General features: G+C 34.6%; 1 protein-coding gene across 1 annotated transcript in view; it reads right to left on the bottom strand.

The window, feature by feature from the left end:
- The window catches only part of MCU (mitochondrial calcium uniporter), a 185,299-nt gene that overhangs the window by 8,086 nt on the left and 157,311 nt on the right, over positions 1-19,902 (bottom strand). The window contains exons 3-6 of the mRNA XM_081074359.1: positions 17,621-17,791; positions 16,654-16,758; positions 5,915-6,075; positions 4,039-4,242 (exon numbers count right to left, since the gene is read on the bottom strand). Of these exons, the coding sequence (XP_080930485.1) occupies positions 4,039-4,242; positions 5,915-6,075; positions 16,654-16,758; positions 17,621-17,791 (641 nt within the window). The remainder of the gene's footprint in view (positions 1-4,038; positions 4,243-5,914; positions 6,076-16,653; positions 16,759-17,620; positions 17,792-19,902) is intronic.

Raw genomic sequence — 19,902 nt, 5'->3', positions numbered from 1 at the left:
ATACTCCATTGAATGGACCACGTTTTATCCGTTCATCAACTGACAGACATATGGGTTATTTCCACTTTTTGACTTATGAATAATATTGCTATGAACAGTTATGTAAAAGTTTTCAGTGGACATGGGTTCATTTTTCTTAGAAATACATAGCATTTTCCAGATTACTCATGAGGTTGAGGGTTTTTTTATTTCATGTATCATTTGCCATTTGCATATCCTCTTTCAGATGTGCCTATTTACACCTTTTATTTTTTTTTCTATTGGATTGTCTTTTTCTTACTGATTTGTAGAACTTGTTTATACATTCTGGACATAGATGCTTTGTTGAATACATGTACTGCAAATAACTCCTCTCAGTCTGTTAACCTTCTTTATGATATCCTTTAATAAACAGAAGTTCTTAATTTTAATATAGTCTTACTTATCATTCTTATCTTTATGGTTAGCACTTTTCCTTCTGTGTAAGAAGTCATTTCTTATTCCACAGTAGTTAAGATATTCTCTTATATAATCTTCCAGGAGTTTTATTGGGTTACCTTTAATATTTAGATCTATAATCCATCTGGAATTAATTTTTGTTTACAATGTAAGGATGGGGTTGGTTCATGTTTTTTATATTGATATTCAATTATCCTAGCACCACTTATCAAAAAAGATTCTCCTTTCTTTGTAGTGCTATCTTTTTAAAACCAAAAGTTCATTTATGCAGGGTCTATTTCTGTATTCTCTCTTTTATTCCTTTGGACTATCTGTCTACCCTTGTGCCACTGTCTTACTTACTGTAGTGCTATAACTAAAGCTATACAGTCTTCCATAGCTGTTAGAGAAAATTCTCTTACCTAATTTTTCTTCAGGAGTTTCTTGGCTTTCCTTTGTCCTTTACATCTCCATATAAAATTCAGAAGTAGATTTATTTAAATCTCTTCCCCAAACCCCAAATCTGCTGGAATTTTGATGGGATTGCACTGAATCAAACAGATCAGTTTGGATGGAACTAACATTTTTGTAATATTTATTTTTCTAACATACTATCTCATTTCAAGTCTTTAATTTTATGTTTTTGTGCATTAGAGACTTTGCACATCTTTTATACGATTTACTTCTAGGTATCTTTAAAAGTCGTTTTAAGCTGTATCTTTTAAAAAGTTTCATTTTCTAACTGTTTCTGGCATACAATTACACAATTGAAATATGCAAATTTACCTTGTATCCAGTAACCTTATGAAACTCACTTTGGGATTCTAACCAATTATCTGTACATGTTTCTGTATTATTTTTAATGTACAAAATTTGCAAATAACATCAGTTCTCTTTCTTTCCAATCTCTGTATCTTTCATATCTTTTTTTGCCTTCTCTTCTCAGGGATGATTTATGTTCACTTTTGCCTGAAACCTGTGAGCACTCTGTGATTACCAATACCCTAGGACTACCTCAATCTAATTTATGGGATTGAAATGATTGAAGATGAGCTATCGTCTCTGAGAGAACCCACAACAGGTTCATCATATTCTACAATGCTAGCCTTCAGAGACTCCAAACAAAAGCAAAAGTGTTTCACGTACTGTAGTGATCCCTGGACACCAATTTCTATGGCTTTGGTTCTTCTAGATGATCAAATATGGCTCAGCTTCTTGGCCTCTCAGCTTTATTCTCCTTAATCAATATAAATGCCCAGAGGAATAAGCATACCTAATATCAGGTTTACCTTCCTGGGACTCCACTTCTTTTGGTCCTTGCCTGGTAATTTTTGCTATCTTGTTAGCTTTATAGTGTCTCCACAGGCAGATGTGTTTTGTCTAATTATTCTAATTTTTCCTAATGGGAATATTGGTCTGATTACTTATATGCCATACTAGAAGCAGAAATAAATCATTATTATTGATGACAGACAATGGATGAACAGTATCGAAAGGGATTATGGAAGCATTTTAAAAATAGACAGAATTGAGGTATGAATCAAGTAACACTGACTGAAGGGATAATTGTTAGAGTAAAAACTTGAGAGAAAGCCCTCTATTTTTATCTAAGCTGCTGTTACTAGGCTACTTACCTATCTTTGCTTAGAATGTAAATGTACACAGAAATAAATTTATTTAAATCTATTCTATGTTCTCTCTTTTGGGCAATAAGAATTTACTAAGCAATTATATGCTAGACTTTTCTGGAAATTTGGTGATTTGATAATAAGTGAGAAGAGATGTAGACTGCTTGGTTATGAAGGAAAGAAATTCAAAAAGGGAGAAGTTGAGAACAGAGAGAATGCAAAAAATAAACTGGAGTGGGATACTGGAAGTACAGAGGAGGGGGTGGGTGGGTTTAAAAACAGGTGGAGGAGACAGCCCTGAACAAGCAAATGCCACTTTTATTTGAGCTTGAAGGAAACAGTGTGACAATAGGTACAGATATTGTTCAACTCACAGAGTCTGGGAATTAGAGAGCTTATATCTGTTAATATCAATTTTCTAGAAGAAGGAGGCAAGATTAAGGGTGGCCTGGGAGCTTAATGTGAAGTCCTAGAATAACTATCATGGGTTTGTGGGGGAAGGAAATCTAATTAGAAACACAAGCAGTGCCCTATTCTACACTATTATATGATTTTTCTCTAGCCTGGATATAGGATAAATGGCTAGACTCACTCAAGATTAGGAATTTATAGAGTACATATGATGGAAAAACAGTGGGGTAAAGATTGTAAGATATTAAGAAGAGAATGACACTATGGTCTAAGGTGGATAGAAAAGGAAGCAACATATGAGGAAGGTGATGGTGAAAAGTTAAGAGAGGTATCAGGAGCCTAAAGATCTGGAGGAAGTCAAAGGAGCTAGTGAGTGAACAAAAGGGCTAGAAAAAAGATCAGTTGTGGTCAGAAATTAGCATACTAATTTGTATTATAAGTAGGACAGTTCTAAGAAAGAAAGTCCTGAATGGCTATTGAAGCGGTTTGCTGGAGTAGAATGTAAATGACAGTTGTGGAATTGACAGGACAAATTATTGACTACTGCTATTTTGCAACTTGTTGCTTGGGGGCAGCAAAAGTGCATTCACAGAAGGGAATCACAGAAGTACAGCATCTAAATAGTAGGACAGATAGGCTACTGAGGATATGGGCACCGTGGTAGGCAATAAAAATTGAAGAAACTAAATGCCTCGCCTCAAAATATATCATAGTCTAGTAGAGGGGAAAAGACATTATACATAAATAATTATAATACAAGACAGCATAGTATGAGTGAACTGAGAGGCACAATCTGCTTATAGGAATTCAGAACAAGAAAAGTTCAAGGTTGGCTGTAGGTAACCGGGCAAAGGTTCATGAAAGATAAGCATTTAAGTAAACCTTGAAATATGACAGGTAGACATCTATAGGGAGAACATCCCCAGGTGACAAAATGTGTGAAGTAAGAAATGAGATAGTGGACAACTCAGGGCATTTGGAGGGAATAAAGAATATAATTTTATCTGTTTAGAACACACACGGGGGATTAACAGACATTTGGAAAAGACAGGTAGTGACCAGCAAAGACAATAGCCGGCTAAGGAGTTTGGACTTCAAGCAACACATAAAAAGAACTATCAAAGGAGTGTATATATAAGAGAAAGGGAGAGCGGAGAGGGAAAAGGGTGGGAGGGAGAAGAGAGAGGGGAAAAGGAAACACAGAAAGACAGACAGACAGACATACGCGAGCCCTGTCCAGAGCTGGGATTATTTACAACTGAGCTGGCTGTTCGGTTTTGTTCACACAGAGGGACCAGTATGAGCTAGACATGGGACGAGGTGCTGGAGACTCTGAACACTGACAGAACACGGACAGTTTACAACTGTCCTACTAGACAAGTTTGGGAGGCCTAGAAAGATTAAAGAACTTTTTTTGGCTTTCATTTTCCCATATATAACTAGGCCTGTGATCACAGGTCTAACAACAGAAGCAAAATTGATAAACGAGTACTTAAAGAATATGAAAGAAAGAGAACTACTTTAACAACAAAAACTTCATTACTACTAGCTCATACAAAGTTACTTGAAGAGGAATTCTTACCTGGCGTGTGATTACAAAATATGCATACATTGCCATGGCACTTCCATAAGTGATGAAATAGGTGACCGGTTCCATGATGTCCCAGGAATATTCCCACCAGGTCAGCCGGGCTAAAATGCCAAACTGTGTGGCCATGTAGGCAAGTCCACCCCATAGCACCAAAGTGGTCCTCTTCTCAGCTTTTCTGCTAATCTCAATTCGGACCTACGGGGCACACATGAGCAATCAGTTGTCAGGCACTTGGACTTAGAATCAATTTAAAATGCTAATTTAAATGGTTCTATGTTCACTAAAGAAACAGGGCTCATAATCAAGATACAAGTTAGGCTCAATACTATTACATATAGCTTGTCTTCTTAAATAGTATGTGTAGTTTTCATTGAATAAAATATTTTATGGGGGTAATATATTTATTTATTTTATTTTGTTTTTCAGTTTCAGGTGTACACAACAATGTAACAGTTAAGACATTTACAACCCTTGCAAAGGGATAACATCCCAATCTACTACCCCTCTGACATCGAATGCAGCTGTTACAATTCCATCGACTACGTGCCTATGTGGTACTCCGTATCTATGGGGGTAATATTATTTTTTAGGACACTTGTGTTTTATGTGTTATCCTAGAAGTGGCTGAAAAGATGGTAAAACTACGGGAGTGAATAAGTTAGTTTCAACAGCTCTTCAGCCAACTACAAGATTACTTTCTTTGAAAAGAGGGAAATGAAAACATGCCAATGCTCTCTCACTGTTGCATACATGATTTAATATATTATCAGTTTTTACTTAAAGTGCCTAGTGGGGGGAAACCAGCACAGTGAGCCAGAGTATGGACTCTGGATTCAGACCAGCTGAGTTCAGGCTCTGATTGCAAGTCACCATCAATTTCATTACGGAGTATATAACAGAATACAGGTAAAATAATTAGTGCATTTTTTGGCATACAGTAAATATTCAGTATAGGATAATTATTTTGTTATAGCTGGTACACTAAAAATGCTTTACCTTTTGAAAATATCAAATTTAAATCTCATCCGCCTTCACAACAGATTCTCAAGTTTAATTTATCACAACTTTCTAAGGTCTTAAATTTAAGGAGAACAATCTTGAGCTATGTGTTGACTATTTTTAAATACATCAGAAAGAGCACAATATTGAAGAGCATTTGTTCCATTTCTTAATCTCTAATATATAGTCTAATTTATTTAAATGGAAATATTTGCATCATTATTAAAAAATAAGGATGACACATGTTCACTCTAAAACATTCAGAAAAGAAGAAAATTCCATCATAATCCTACTACTCTATTAGCATTTTGGAATATATTCCTTCTAATTTTTTCTTTATATATTTGTATGTATATTTAAAAGACATAAATATGTATAACTATAAGCATAATACATTTAAAAATTGGTATCATAGTATACACTAATATGCACTGTTTTATAATTTAGTTTTCATAAAATATCATGAATAGTTTTCACCTAATAGCATATTAGGTCTACATAATCATTTTTAACAGCTACATAATATTCCATACAATATTAATACTTAACTTGACTAAAATCATTATCCACTGTACTTAGAACCTTTCTGGATCAGCAGTTATTCCAATCTTCGTTGTAAAGGTGGTAAATCAGGTTAAGAGCAGACAGACCTCAAAGCTCTAAGTCCATTATCAAAGCTCAACCTATTTTTTTTTAAGTCCCTTCTTAACTTTGATGGGCACTTTCTTGTGCTTCAGTCCTCAAAACTAGTGGACTAGTTTGATTGACACAGCTCAATTACATAAAACTTGGAGGTGAAAAAAAAGCAAACATATATGCTCTGGAGAAAATACCAATGAAGAGAAAAATCTGAGATTTGAATGTGCACCTTTTCCAGGGGCGCCAGCTGCTCTTTGAGATCCTCTAATCTTTCGATAAGCTCCCTTTCCTTGGTTAGCTGGTGCTGCTCGATGCTCAACGTGGTGTATAGCTGCTGGACTAGTGTCTTTACATCGTTCAGCGTTGCTGCATTTTCGTGGCTTAAGAGTTCTGAAAGAAAGGGGTTACATTTTTCTTTTTTAACGTATGCCTTACGTGAAGAGTTGCTATTCCTGGGGCTATCAGACCATAAGAACAAGGCGATTCATCCACTACTGGGATCCCACTTTCAGTATGAGACCGAAGGAAAGTGATAGTTCCTTTTTAAAAAAGAGGTATCTACAAATCCTAGAAAGTATATTTGGGAAACTTGACCGAAGAAAAGTGATAGTTCCTTTTTTAAAAAGAGGTATCTACAAATTCTAGAAAGTATATTTGAGAAACTTGAAAAATTTGAAACCAACCTTCACCATTATATTCTTGGAAGTCTAACTGCTACACAAGAGGCTACAAATAATAACAAAAATAATCTTCATTAGATAAAGATAAAAAAATTAAGGCGAAATGTTAAAAACTAGTAGAGAGGTTTAGAATCAATCTGACTTTCATGCTTATTAAAATGCTGATCTATAATTTATCTGTGGCCTTACCATTTCAATTGGTGATTTTTTTTCCCTTTAGTAACACCTGAGAAAAAACTACACAGTATTTAAAATTTGTAAATACAAAGGTATAAATAAAAATACCATTATCCTAATAAACTTAGCTCCCATACAACTTTCCCCTGGCATACCTGTTGGGGAAAGTTACAGAATAACTGTATGGCCTCAATATTATACTGTAAAGGGCATGAAGTTATAAGAATGACTGACAGGCTAAAAGATTCAATTCTTTGATTCAATATCCTCTTCTGTGAGTAGTGTTTCCAGAAATCTAAAAATTATGTTTTGAGAATCTAATAAAAAAATTAGCTGACCTCAGCTGTCAAGGAATTTAAAATAAAAGCACCAGAATTAAAGCTTTTGTTTTAGAATATTAGCCTCAAGTGTGGTATTTTGTTAGGTACGGCACAAGGTCAGCTTTTTCTAAATCAAAATGAGCCATATATTTCAAATATTCTTCAAAGATGTCCTTTAGTACAGCTATCACAGAAATTCAATCAATACAAAATTCAAAGAGGTAGCAAATTGGATTAGATAAGAGCTGATACAGTAAAAGGGGATATAGCACCTAGCATAGCATCTTGCACGCTTCAGCAAATGTGCAAAAATTTGCACATTTAAAAAATGTGTTAATGGGAACAGATAAAATCAAGAACTCTTTGATCTCTAGAAACCATCTGTGTTGACAGGGTCTTCTTTGCACTCAAGTTGCAGCTCACGTTTGCATAGGGCTTTACACTTTCTAAAGTTACCAGAAGAGGAAACTACACTCCAGAAGGCAACAACTTGTCTATAATAGAATGTCATATGGAAGTGGCAGAATCCATGTTTCTTGACCGCCAGGCCTCGAGTTGAGTTATAACGTTTCTGCTATACCAATATTCATAGTTCTTCTGCAAGCTTGGTCCCCTTTCAAAAAGGCCATTCCTTAAGTAGGTATAAATTATGTGTGGTTAACAAAATCCTATCACATACACTGCTGCATGTTATCTATCCTCCTAATAAAAGCATGAGTAAAGTTGGTGTCCACAATTTATAAATGTGGAATTTGAGTCCCAGATAGATAAGATTAACCAACATTGCTGTACTAGGTACAAAAACTTAGTTCCTCAGTCACACTGGTCACATTTTAAGTGCTCACTAACCACATGTGACTATGACTACCATTGGACAGTGTAGAAATGAAACATTTTCATCATCACAGAAACTTCTACTTAACAACACTGTCCTAGGAATTTCTCTCTCAGCCCTCCTTTGCTGTCCTCCTTATCCTAATAGTTGGATACACCTGAATTTTCGGGTTCTTTGTCAAGTTTTGATTTGTCCTTCTGTGCCATCGCTTAAAAACTGCTGACTTTTCTCAGATATCCCAAGCTCTCTTTTCAGACTCTCACTTCTTCAGCTTCATCTACTATTACACAAGGTTTCATTCCTATAATTTTTTATTCCATAATTTTCATGTGGCTCTACTTCCCCAGTTGAACCTTGACTGATACAAACAGTATGCAGGATACGCTATTATTTGCATAAAAATGAAAAAAAGATTATGCATTCATATTTGCTTATGAATGCATTAACTACTCTAGTAGGACATACAAGAAACTAAGAACAGTGCTTGCTGGTACAGAGGAGAAAAGGATGGCTGTGGAATAGGGATGAGAAAACTTCCCCCATACATTCTTTGACTTTGAGAATTGAACTTGTGAATGTATTATCTATTCAAGACAAATAAAAAAACTAACGTGCAACCACAATATCTTCTAAATGATAAGACTATAAAATGATAATTCATAGATGATCAATCTCACAGATGATCAATTCTAGACCTGGCTGAAAATAAGAGTTATTTTTCAGATCAGACATTAGTAAAGCCTTGGCAAACTCAAGGGACTAGGCTTTATTTTGTTAGATTTTGTTGACAGGAAGAATATGGTCCCAAGTATTATCATGGTGGAGGAAAACCTCTGACCCTAAAAAAATCTGCCCACGTATCTGGAGATGAAATTACAGAAAATGACAAGATAAATGTACTAATGGCTTAAAAACACTTTTGGATGATTGGTGTATGCAACCAGATGCATATTAATGTTTCTGCACATGCCATCAGTGCCAGGATAATTAAAGTACAGAAGGGCAGAGAGATGTGCTAACATAATGGGAACTGAAAGTCTTTTCAGCTACTAAAATGGTTTGGGAAGGACTTCAGCTATTTGAGTCTCTGATAAGGCCTTCATTATTGTTGGTATTTGATTTTTCTGTTTAACCTTTTTTCTCAAGTTATTTACATCATCAAGATAGAAAAAAACCTAACATTACACTTTAAAGAACTAGAAAAAGAAGAACAAATAAAATCCCAAATCAGCAGATGAAAGGAAATATAATACAAATTAGAGCAGAACTAAATGAAATAGAGAACAAAAAGACAACAGAAAAAAATCAGTGCAACAAAGAGCTGGTTCTTTGAAAAGATTAATAAAATCAACAAACCATTGGCTAGACTCACTAAGATAAAAAAAGACACAAGTAAACAAAATCAGTAATGAAAGAGGAGAAATTACCATAGATACCACACAAATACAAAAGATCATACTAGAATACTACGAAGGACTACATGCTACCAAATTCAATAACTTAGAAGAAATGGACAAGCTCTTAGAACCATATAACCTTCCTAGACTGAATCACAAAGAACTGGAAAATTTAAATAGACTGATCAATGTTAAGGAAATTGAATGTTATCCTAAAATCTTCCCAAAAGCAAAAGGATAGACCTGATGGCTTCACTAGCGAATTCTACCAAACATTCAAAGAGGATCTCACATCTGTCCTGCTCAAACTCTTCCAAAAACTGAAGAAGAGGTAATACTTACTAACTCATTTTATGAGACCAACATTACTCTGATACCAAACCAGGTAAGGATAACACGAAAAAAGAAAATTACAGACCAATATCTCTGATGAATACAGAGATATTGCAAAAATTTGCCAGAAACAAAATTCTGGCAAATCGAATACAACAATACATTAAAAAGATTATATACATTATGATCAAGTAGGGTTCATCCCAGAGGCACAAAGATAGTTCAACATATACAAACCAATCAATGTGATATACCACATAAACAAAAGATAGAAATCATATGATTATATAGTAATAGATGCAGAAAAAGCATTTGACAAGATACAACATCGATTTATGATTAAAACACTCAATAAAATAGGTATAGAAGGAAAATACCTTAACATAATAAAGGCCGTATATGACAAACCCTCAGCTAACATCATAATTAAAAGTGAAAAACTGAAGCCTTTTGCTCTACATTCAGGAACAAGACAGGGTTGTCCTCTATCACCACTGTTATTCAACATAGTATTGGAAGGCCTAGCCAGAGCAATCAGGCAAAAGAAAGAAATAAAAGGCATCCAAATTGGGAATGAAGAAATTAAATTGTTACTTTTTGCAGATGGCATGATTCTTTGTATAGAAAACCCTAAAGACTCCACCAAAAAGCTATTAGAAACAACAAATGAATACAGTAAAATTGCTGGCTTCAAAATCAACATACAAAAATCCATTTCATTCCTATATAGTAACAACAAAATTTCAGAAACAGATATGAAAAATAATTCCTTTTGCAATTGCAACAGAAAGAATAAAATTCCTAGGAATAAACTTAACAAAGGATGTGAAGAACCTATATGCTGAATACTATAAGACATTCTTAAAAGAAATTGAAGACACAAAGAAATGAAAAGATATTCCATGTTCATGGATTGGAATAATCAACATGGTTAAAATGGCCATATTACTCAAAGCAATATACAGATTTAATGTAATCCCTCTTAAAATCCCAATGGCATTTTTTAAAGAAAAAAACAAAAAATCATCAGATTTGTATGAAATCACAAAAGACCCCGAATAGCAAAAGCAATCCTAAGAAAAAAGAACAAGGCTGGAGGTATCACATTCCCTGATGTCAGCTCGTACTACAAAGTGACAATAATCAAAACAGCATGGTACTGGCAGAAAAACTGGTACACAGACCAATGGAATAGAATTGAAAACTCAGAAATAAACCCACATATATATGTGCAGATTATTTTTGACAAAGGAGCCAAAAACATACAATGGAGAAAAAAAAGCCTAGTCTATAAATGGTGCTGGGAAAACTGGAAAGCCACATGCAAAAGAATGAAACTAGGCAGTTATCTGTCACCATATACCAAAATTAACTCAAAATGGATCAAAGACCTAAACATACACCTGAAACAATAAAATACATAGAAGAAAACATAGGTACTAAAGTTATGGACCTTGGGTTTGAAGAGGATTTTATGAATTTGACCTCAAATGCAAGAGAAGTAAAAGCTAAAATAAATGAATGGATCTATATCAATCTAAAAAGCATCTGCACAGCAAATAAACCATCAACAAAATAAAGAGGCAACCAACTGAATGGGAGAAGATATTTGCAAACAATGTCTTTAATAAGGGGCTAATATCCAAAACATATGAAGAACTCATACAATTCAACAACAACAAAAAACAAACAATTACAAAATGGGCACAGAACCTGAACAGACACTTTTCCCAACAAGACATACAAATGACCAACAGATACATGAAAAAAAAAGCTCAACTTCACTAACTATCAGGGAAACGCAAATCAAAACCACAATGAGATATCACCTCACACCTGTTAGAATGGCTATCACTAAAACAAGACAAATAATAACAAGTGTTGGAGAAGCTGTGGAGAAAAAGGAACCCATATACACTGTTGGGAAGAATGTAAATTGGCACAGCCATTATGAAAAATAGCATGGAGTTTCCTTTAAAAATTAAGAATAGAATTACCGTATGACCTAGCAATCCCTTTCCTTGGTATCTACCCCCAAAAATCTGAAAACATTTATCTGTAAAGATATATGTGCTCCAATGTTCATTGCAGCTTTATTGACGGTGGCCAAGACATGGAAACAACCAAAGCGTCCTTCAATAGATGATTGGATAAAGAAGATGTGGTATATATACACAGTGGAATACTACTCTGTCATAAGATGAAATACTGCCATTTCTGACAATATGGCTGGATCTTAAGATTATTATGCTAAGCAAAATAAGACATAAAAGGTCGAGAACCATATACTTCACTCATATGTGGGATATAAAACTGAAAGCAACAAAGGATACAAAGAAACAAAAACTCACCATCACAGAAAACAGTTTAGTGGTTACCAGAGGGTAACAGGGGAGAGGGGATGGTAGAAGAGGGTAAATACCTGGTGATGGAAAGAGACTGACTCTGGGTGGTAGTAAGCACACAATGTGACATCAGATGATGTATTATAGAAATATACACTTAAAACCTATGTAATTTTACTAACCATTGTCACCTCAATAAATTTAACAAAGGAAAAAGAAAAAAAGGGCAGAAATAAGGTCTCCAATATCCTCTGGATGGATAATGGGGTAAAGGGCTTAGTGGTACCAATCAAAATGATTCTCCTTAGCATAAAAACTTCCAACCACTATTGGTACAGAGTATATTTTCTTCCTCCCCAAGACTAAGAGGAAGGTAGTGAATTACTACTTCAACATGGACTAGGATAAAAGGCTTTTTGTGTTCCCTTTCCATATTCTCCCCTCCACTCTAGATTTAATTAGGTTACAATAAAATCATCTACCGTATTTTGCCATGTATAATGCGCTCCATGTATAATGTGCACCCACGTTTTGGCCCAAACTTACAGGGCAGAAATCTTTCGTTTTAATTTTTTAATTCACATTTTTTATTTGTTTACAGTTAGGTACTTCTTTTTGTATTATAAAGGAATTTTAGCATTTATTATATTTTTTAACATTTTATGGTACAAGAAATTTTATGTCACAAATAATTACAAAACCCAGATATAAGGCACAGGAAATTTTACACACCTATAACAAATTTATGATATTTACGCACCATAGAAGGCCAAGAACTCTTTGTTGTTGCAAGTTCCTCATAAGTTCAACAAAATCAATTATCATATTCCAGGGTATTATTTTGCATACGGATATCATAATTGATTTTGAATTACACTTTTAACTCATAAGCATAAATAAAATAATTAAAAACATTTATATAGATATGGAATTAGTACTGCCCATGTATAATGCGCATCCTAATTTTCCCTTACAAATTTGGGCAAAAAAGTGGGCATATACATGGCAAAATACGGTAATTGCTAAAATAGTTACTAGGTTCATCCTGCAGTCGTCAGAGGGGAATCCAGCCATATACAGGTACAGTAACCAAAAGATTGCAATGGAGCTTGCAAACTAGCCTTATCACTCTGACCTGCCCCTCTGCTCCATTTCAGTTTTTCCCTGCCTCTTCCCTCCAGTTTGGGGGTTAGATACAAGAGTTGTAAATACTTAAGTACCGTAATACCTGAGGACTACCAATCCCACATAAACATTAAATGCGGCTATATTAGATCCTGTATGAATCAGCCCTGTATCCTCAGTGCCTAGTGGAAGTGTTTGAAGTTAAGGTTTACTGCTACACCACATTCAGAGAGCACTATTAATTCTAATGTGCTATCCATAAACAGGGAAAATTAATAAGTGAGAGAAGTGAAAGTTAAAGGGGGTAAGGAAGGAGTGAGTAGAAAAAAATTGTGTCAAAACTTAAAAATCCTGTCCTGGAAAAGTTTTCCTTCATGAGCTATTAGGTTGGTGCAAAAGTAATTGCGGTTTTTGCAATTCTTTTTAAGACCTTTTAAACTGCAATTACTTTTGCACCAAACTGATATTTTAATTTTCATTAGATAAAATACATACATACAGATAAAAATCCTAATGATCTGATACCAAACACCTACTGCCTTCAATTTCTTTTGTCCATTTAGCGTTTTCACTAGAAAGTTACAATGTGGGGAAGAGAAATGTGCTTACTCATCTGGATGACTGGCAACCCTCTCAAGTATAGAAATTCAACCTGCTCTCTTATTTGAAAAAATGCGGTGACTTGGATGCCAACAATATCTTCTTCCGACAAGGAGCTGGAGATAATATGGTGGAAACAAAATTAAAACCTATTTTATATTTCATCAGAAGAAAAAGATTTTCTTTACTATGTTTTCAAAGGTGGGAAAAATAAAGTGTTTGTGGCCTTAAAACAGTATTATTTGAGCTTCTGTGAGAAACAGTATCTAATGCATAATCTCTTACTGGCTAATTAACAGAGCTGAGAGAGTGTTGATGTATGAATTTAAATATTAAAAAGGTCTTTTAAATTTTACACCAATGCTGCTATTGAGTTTACCAAATTTCACACTTCAGTTGACAATAGTTCCATGAATTATAGACTTCTGACCCTTGCAAACTTCACATTCTAATTGACTTGTAGGGAAACTGGGTAGAAGTTACACAGTTCTGGGACATAGACAAGCAGAGTCATTAAGCTGCCAAATCGATTACCAGAGAATCATATATAATTTCTCCCCTTTTCAATTTCTAAAGTCACTTTCCTTATTCAACTTGGGGTTAGCTGTATTTAAGAAAATGAAAACATTCATTTCTATTTGAAAAACACAATAGTAGACAACATGGTTGTACTTATTCATTGATTAAAATACCTCTAGCTTTTGACAACATAATATATGGAAGCTCATATCTTAACTTTGCTCATTGTTAAACTTTATATAGGAATATATTAGTCAACTTGAAAAATTTTGCTAATAGGAAATCTAAATAGAATGAACTCCAGGTATTTTACTCTCTCTCTCTCTCTCTCTCTCCCTCCCTCCCTCCCTCCCTCCCTCCCTCCCTTCCCTCTCTCTCTTCTCTCTCTCTCTCTCTCTCTCTCTCTCTCTCTCTCTCTCTCTCTCTCTCTCTCTCTCTCTCTTAGTATAATGCCCTCCAGGCCCATCATGTTGTTGGAAATGATAGTATTTCCTTTTCTCAAGGCTGAATGTATATTCCACTGTATGTATGTACCACATCTTCTTTATCCATTCATCCATATTTGAATATCTAGGTTGATTCCATATCTTGGCTATTGTGAATAATGTTGCAATGAACATAGCAGTGCAGGTATCTCTTTGAGATCCTGATTTCATTTCCTTTGGGTATATACCACAAAGTGGGATTGCTGAATCGTGTGGTAGTTCTGTTGATCAAAGGGTACCAAGCTTCCGATTATAAGATGAGTTAGTGCTGAGGATCTAATTAATGTACACATGATGACTATCATTAACAATACTGTAATATATACTTGAAAGCTGCCAAGAGAGATGTTAAATGTTCTGACCACAAAAAAGAAATGGTGATTATGTTAGGTGATGGGGATATTAACTAATCCTATTGTGGTAATCATTTCACAATATATAAATGTATCAAACCATTACACTGTAGTATTAAACTCACACAACATTATATGTCAATTATGTCAATAAAGCTGGGGGCAAATAAAACCACAAATTAAAAAAACATAATGAAAAACAATAAAATAAGACCTGTACCTCTGTTATTTTAAAGAAAATTTCTAGCCCAAGAATCAGGGAATAAAGAAGATAAAACATATTAGCATAGCTAATAGATAGCTAACAATCCCTGGTCTACATGGACAATTATTTCAACTTAATAAAATCTAATTCAGTATTGTCTTACTATTTAAAGGATATTTTTCCATCCTTACTATACTTATTATACTTTTCTATACTTTTTTCCACGCTAGTTCCATCTCAACGAGCTTGAACACAGAAGAGAATCTGGCTTCTGAATAACCAAAAGTGCTACCACGTTAACTCATTTAATTCATTCAATACAGAATGACCACCTGAGTCAATGGGGAGTGGGGGATACAATATCATATCAAGCATTTCCACATTCAAGGAGTAAGAACAATTCAGAGAGGAGATTAATCACTTCTGGTTGGCTGGGAGTCAGGGAAAGAAATAGGATTATTAAAGACTTCCTGTTAGGGCTGACACTGATGATTTTGACAGGAGGAAACAGGATGTTAGGAAGAAAGGAGAAAGGAATCTTAGGCAGAGGAAAGATGAACAAATACTGAGATGACGAAGAATGGGGCATAGTTAAGGAAAGAGCAAAGGAATACAGGGCGGAGGAAAAGTGGGCAACATGTAAGAGCGAAAGGGAAAAATTTTAAAGGTAAATAGATGTAGACCAAACTTTGGAGGCATTCAATCTCAGACCTTTTTCTACATTAGACATAGTTCTTAAAAGCCGAATTGAAAATAGGAATGTCCTAGGAGGCTGACAGGGGGAGTAGTGGTGGAGGAAGGAGCATTAACAACAGCAGTAAGTGACAATAAACATCAAGGGCAAAGGGAGAAAGTGACCAAAAGAGACAACTCACAATGCTATTTCAGAGCGCTGTTTAGCACCAGTACTGTTAAGAGCCACACTGAACCCTGGGGTGAAAAGAAAAATCAACAATACTGACTCTATTTAAAATTTTGGTACTTTGTTCATCATGGTTTTTTTTTTTTTAACTTTTTAAAGCAATAGTGTATTAAAATATTATTTCTCTTGACTACTAAGTTTTTTGGCATCCTCTTAAAATTTACTCCTGAGGCAAGTACCTTACTTCTTTGCATAAAAACATATACATGTCAGAGTTCCTAAGGACTATTAGTGTACAATAATTGACTACCTGACTGCTGACTTTCAGCCATCAAGAAAAAAAAAGGATTAATTTCTATTACAAATGTTTAGGAGGACAGGGAAGTCCATAATTTATTTTAAAAAGATTCCCCCTATAATGTTATTAAAATAATATTAATATGACTTTTAACTTGTGTGGAGGGAAGGAGCTTAAGTTATGTAGAACATCCATTTATGTGAAACAAAGTGACAATCTCAGATAATAAAGCTTTCTGATGTCGGGTAGAATTTAAGCTTTAGTCAGTGTACAAGCCAAGTACCAGGTACTCAATGAGCTCTTCAACTGAAACGGTCTGTATGTAAAGCTTTCAGTGTTCTTTGAATATTGTCTGTTTCTCAAGGTAATCCAGGGGAAAGTTCATTCCAAAAGCCCTTCCACATTTCTCCGACCTTCTCAGGGTTACTTTTTACCTCTCTTTGGTGGTCGTACATGATACGTTAAGTCATTAATGACCAGCTTAAAGTCATCAAGGAGGAGGAGGTCTATTCCTGTTGAGGCAGCGACTCGAACGCCATCTGTGAAAAAATTTAATGTGAAAATTTGAATTTGTCGTATGTCCATAATTATTCAAGACTGGTCAAGAAAAAGCAATCCCCAAAATAGATTTTAAAAATTGCACCTTTTCTTGTAAATTTCAGTTAACTTTTTGCCTTATCTCCAAGTGTATGCTAAACAAAGCTTACATTGCCTGAGGTTTTTTGTTTTTGTGGTCTCAAGTCAGTGAAGATTTAACAACATGCTTTTCTGGTAGAACTTTATGAACAGTGAAATAACTGCATAGACTTATAGGCATCAGTTGGAAATCTAGGGTAACTAGGAGAGCTGCATGTATGTCTTAGATTTGTCTATGATGGAAGTTGGTTGAGTAAAAAAATAAGGCTTTCTAATATAGAGTACTTTTCAGTATGGTCAGTGATTAGACTCCAATAATTCAGTAGGGATGAATGCTAGGGTTAGCGAAGAACACCAAACTGGTCTACTAATTATATTACTAGATGAGGTGAGAATTAAATATATTTTAAATATTTACACTTTAGAAACACGGCAAGTTGTTAACAAATGGTGAATTCAAGTGAAAGATAAATGGGTACTTACTGTATTAATTTTTTAAGTTTTCTGTAGATTTAAAATGTTTCAAAGTGAAAATGGGAAAAATGTAAGGCACTTAAAAACTACATAACTGAAATTTTAAAAAATTTAAAAAAAGGGGAAGAAAGGGAGGAATGAATTGATGAAGAGGCTGACACACACAAATATTGTGTGTGTGTGTGTGTATGTGTGTGTGTGTGTGTGTAGTGGTGGTGGTGGTGGTGGTGGTGATAAGTAGTAGTAGTTTGGGGGGAAATGGTTGGGAATTAATAATAAAGGTGACCGTACCTGGTGAATAGATTGCAACTCTGTCAATTCCCCGATCCTCTTCTTGTAGTTGTCGTAAAAACACACCAACAGAGTCTGAGATAGGTTTGAGTGTGAACTGGCAGCGTTCACGCCGGGATGGTAGCCTCACAGATATCACAGGTAACCCATTTTGATACACCACCGTCACATCTGAATGAAAACGACCCACAATCATATGAAAATTAGATTTCCTTATAAGTAACAGCTGTGTTATTACCATTCTTATACAGAATCTATTTTTATTAGTGTGGTGTAAAATGTTTCCAAAGGTTTAAGAACATGCTCTTTAACTTTAGTGGAAGGTTATTCTGGGAATTGGCTATGCAAGATCATAGGGATCATACAATTCACTTTTCAGAAAAATGAAAACATGCAAAGGATTATCTTCTAAGTGGATCAAGGAGAGGCTTTCTTAGGAATTTGAGGTAAAGGACTTGGTATTGGTGAAGATAAACTCTCGCACCATTTTGGAAGACTTTATTAAGTAGTCAGAGATTGCTGGGCGACTCCAGGAGGTGGCTCTTTGGAGCCAGAGCTTCAAGAATCCCTGGGAAATGACATCTTAAAGTACATGATAAGCGAGACTCTTACTCCAGGACAGTCAACTCATATTTATAGTATGATATTACATCCAAGGTGCTTGATAGGTAAGCATTCAATTATACAGTAAGGACATATTATGAAATCATCAAAACAATTCCTTTTATGTTCTCCTGAACGTCGTTCTGAGGTTAACTAGAAGTCGAAGATCAACTATTTGGGAGTTTCTAACAAAAAGTTATTAAGGGAGATATTATTATAAGCTATATAACTGAAAGGATTTCTATAACAGTATGGTACAGAATTCCTTTTTCCTTCTTTTTTTCTCAACAGTCTTGATTTGTAGAGTCTTAGTCACTAAAACAAATGTTAGAATAACTCTCTTTCAAAGTAATTTTCAAATAAATTTGTTGAATAACTAATGTTGAACGAGATTTTTTAACATTAGCAACCAGCATTTCAAGATGGTAACTTAGCACTGAGGAAGGAAAACAGGATTTGGAATAATCTGGACTCAAATTCTGGCTCTGTAACTTTGGGCATATTATATACCTTCTACGAGCCTCACTTTTTTTCATATATAAAACAGGTTTATCCCTAACAGATAGAGCTCTTGTGAGGAATAAAATAAAAAACAAACAAACACTTAAAACACTTCAGCATACTGCTTGATACATAGGGATGTTTCTTTACTAGCTTTTTTTTTTTTTTTTTAGGAATCAAAAGGTACATTCTATAATATTTCTAAAGATTCTTATCCCTCAAAATGGACAGGTTGGGACGAAATGTATATAAAGTTCTGGATATTCCAAATTTTTCATAGTTGTCGTCATTTACATCTTATTTCCTTACCGATTCTAATAATTTTTAGGGTCTACAATGTATACAAAAGCCTCACACTAAATTATTTCATGACTTAAATTTTAAAAGCAACACTTATTAAGGCATATACATCGTTTATGAGTAACAAAATACACTTTTATTTTCAATGGATGTTTCATGAGTTTTGACACAATAATCAAAATTCCCTTGAGCCCCATTGCAGTTAATCCCTCGGCAACCAGTTTTGATTTTTTTCACCACAGATTATATTTAGTTTTTCTAGAGTTACGTATTACTGGAATCATATATTATGTACTCTTTTGTATCTGGCTTCCTTTTCTCAGCATAACGATTTTGAGATTCATCCATGTTGTTGTACATTAGTAGTTCATTCATTTTTATTGCTGATAGTATTTCACTGCATGGACACACCATAATTTGTTTATCCATTTACCTATTGCTTGACATCTGGGTTGTTTCCAGTCTTTGGCTACTATGAATAAAGCTTTTATGGTTATTCACTAACAAGTCTTTGTGTGGACATATAATTTTGTGATATGCCTTTTTCCTATCCTTTTACTTTTAACCTATCCATGTCTTTATATTTAAAGTGGGTTTCTTGTAGACAGCATATGAGTACACTTGGGTCCTGCTATTTTATCCAACCTGACAATCTGTGCCTCTCAATTACAGTGTGCATATCATTTAGATTTAATAAATTACAAATATGGTTGTGTATAAGTTTATCATCTTGCTACTTTATTTCTTGACCTCAGCTGTTCTTTCTTCTATCTTTCTGCTATTCTTGCCATCCGTCTATTAGATTAACTGAATATTTTTTATGATTGTTTAATCTTTACTATTGGCTTATTAACTATACCTTCTTATGTTTTTAGGGG

The sequence above is a fragment of the Rhinolophus hipposideros genome (assembly GCF_964194185.1).
Source record: "Rhinolophus hipposideros genome assembly, chromosome: 15".
Taxonomy (NCBI): Eukaryota; Metazoa; Chordata; class Mammalia; order Chiroptera; family Rhinolophidae; genus Rhinolophus; species Rhinolophus hipposideros.
The sequence above is the reverse complement of the archived record's forward strand: the minus strand, read 5'-3'. Positions and strand labels throughout refer to the sequence as shown.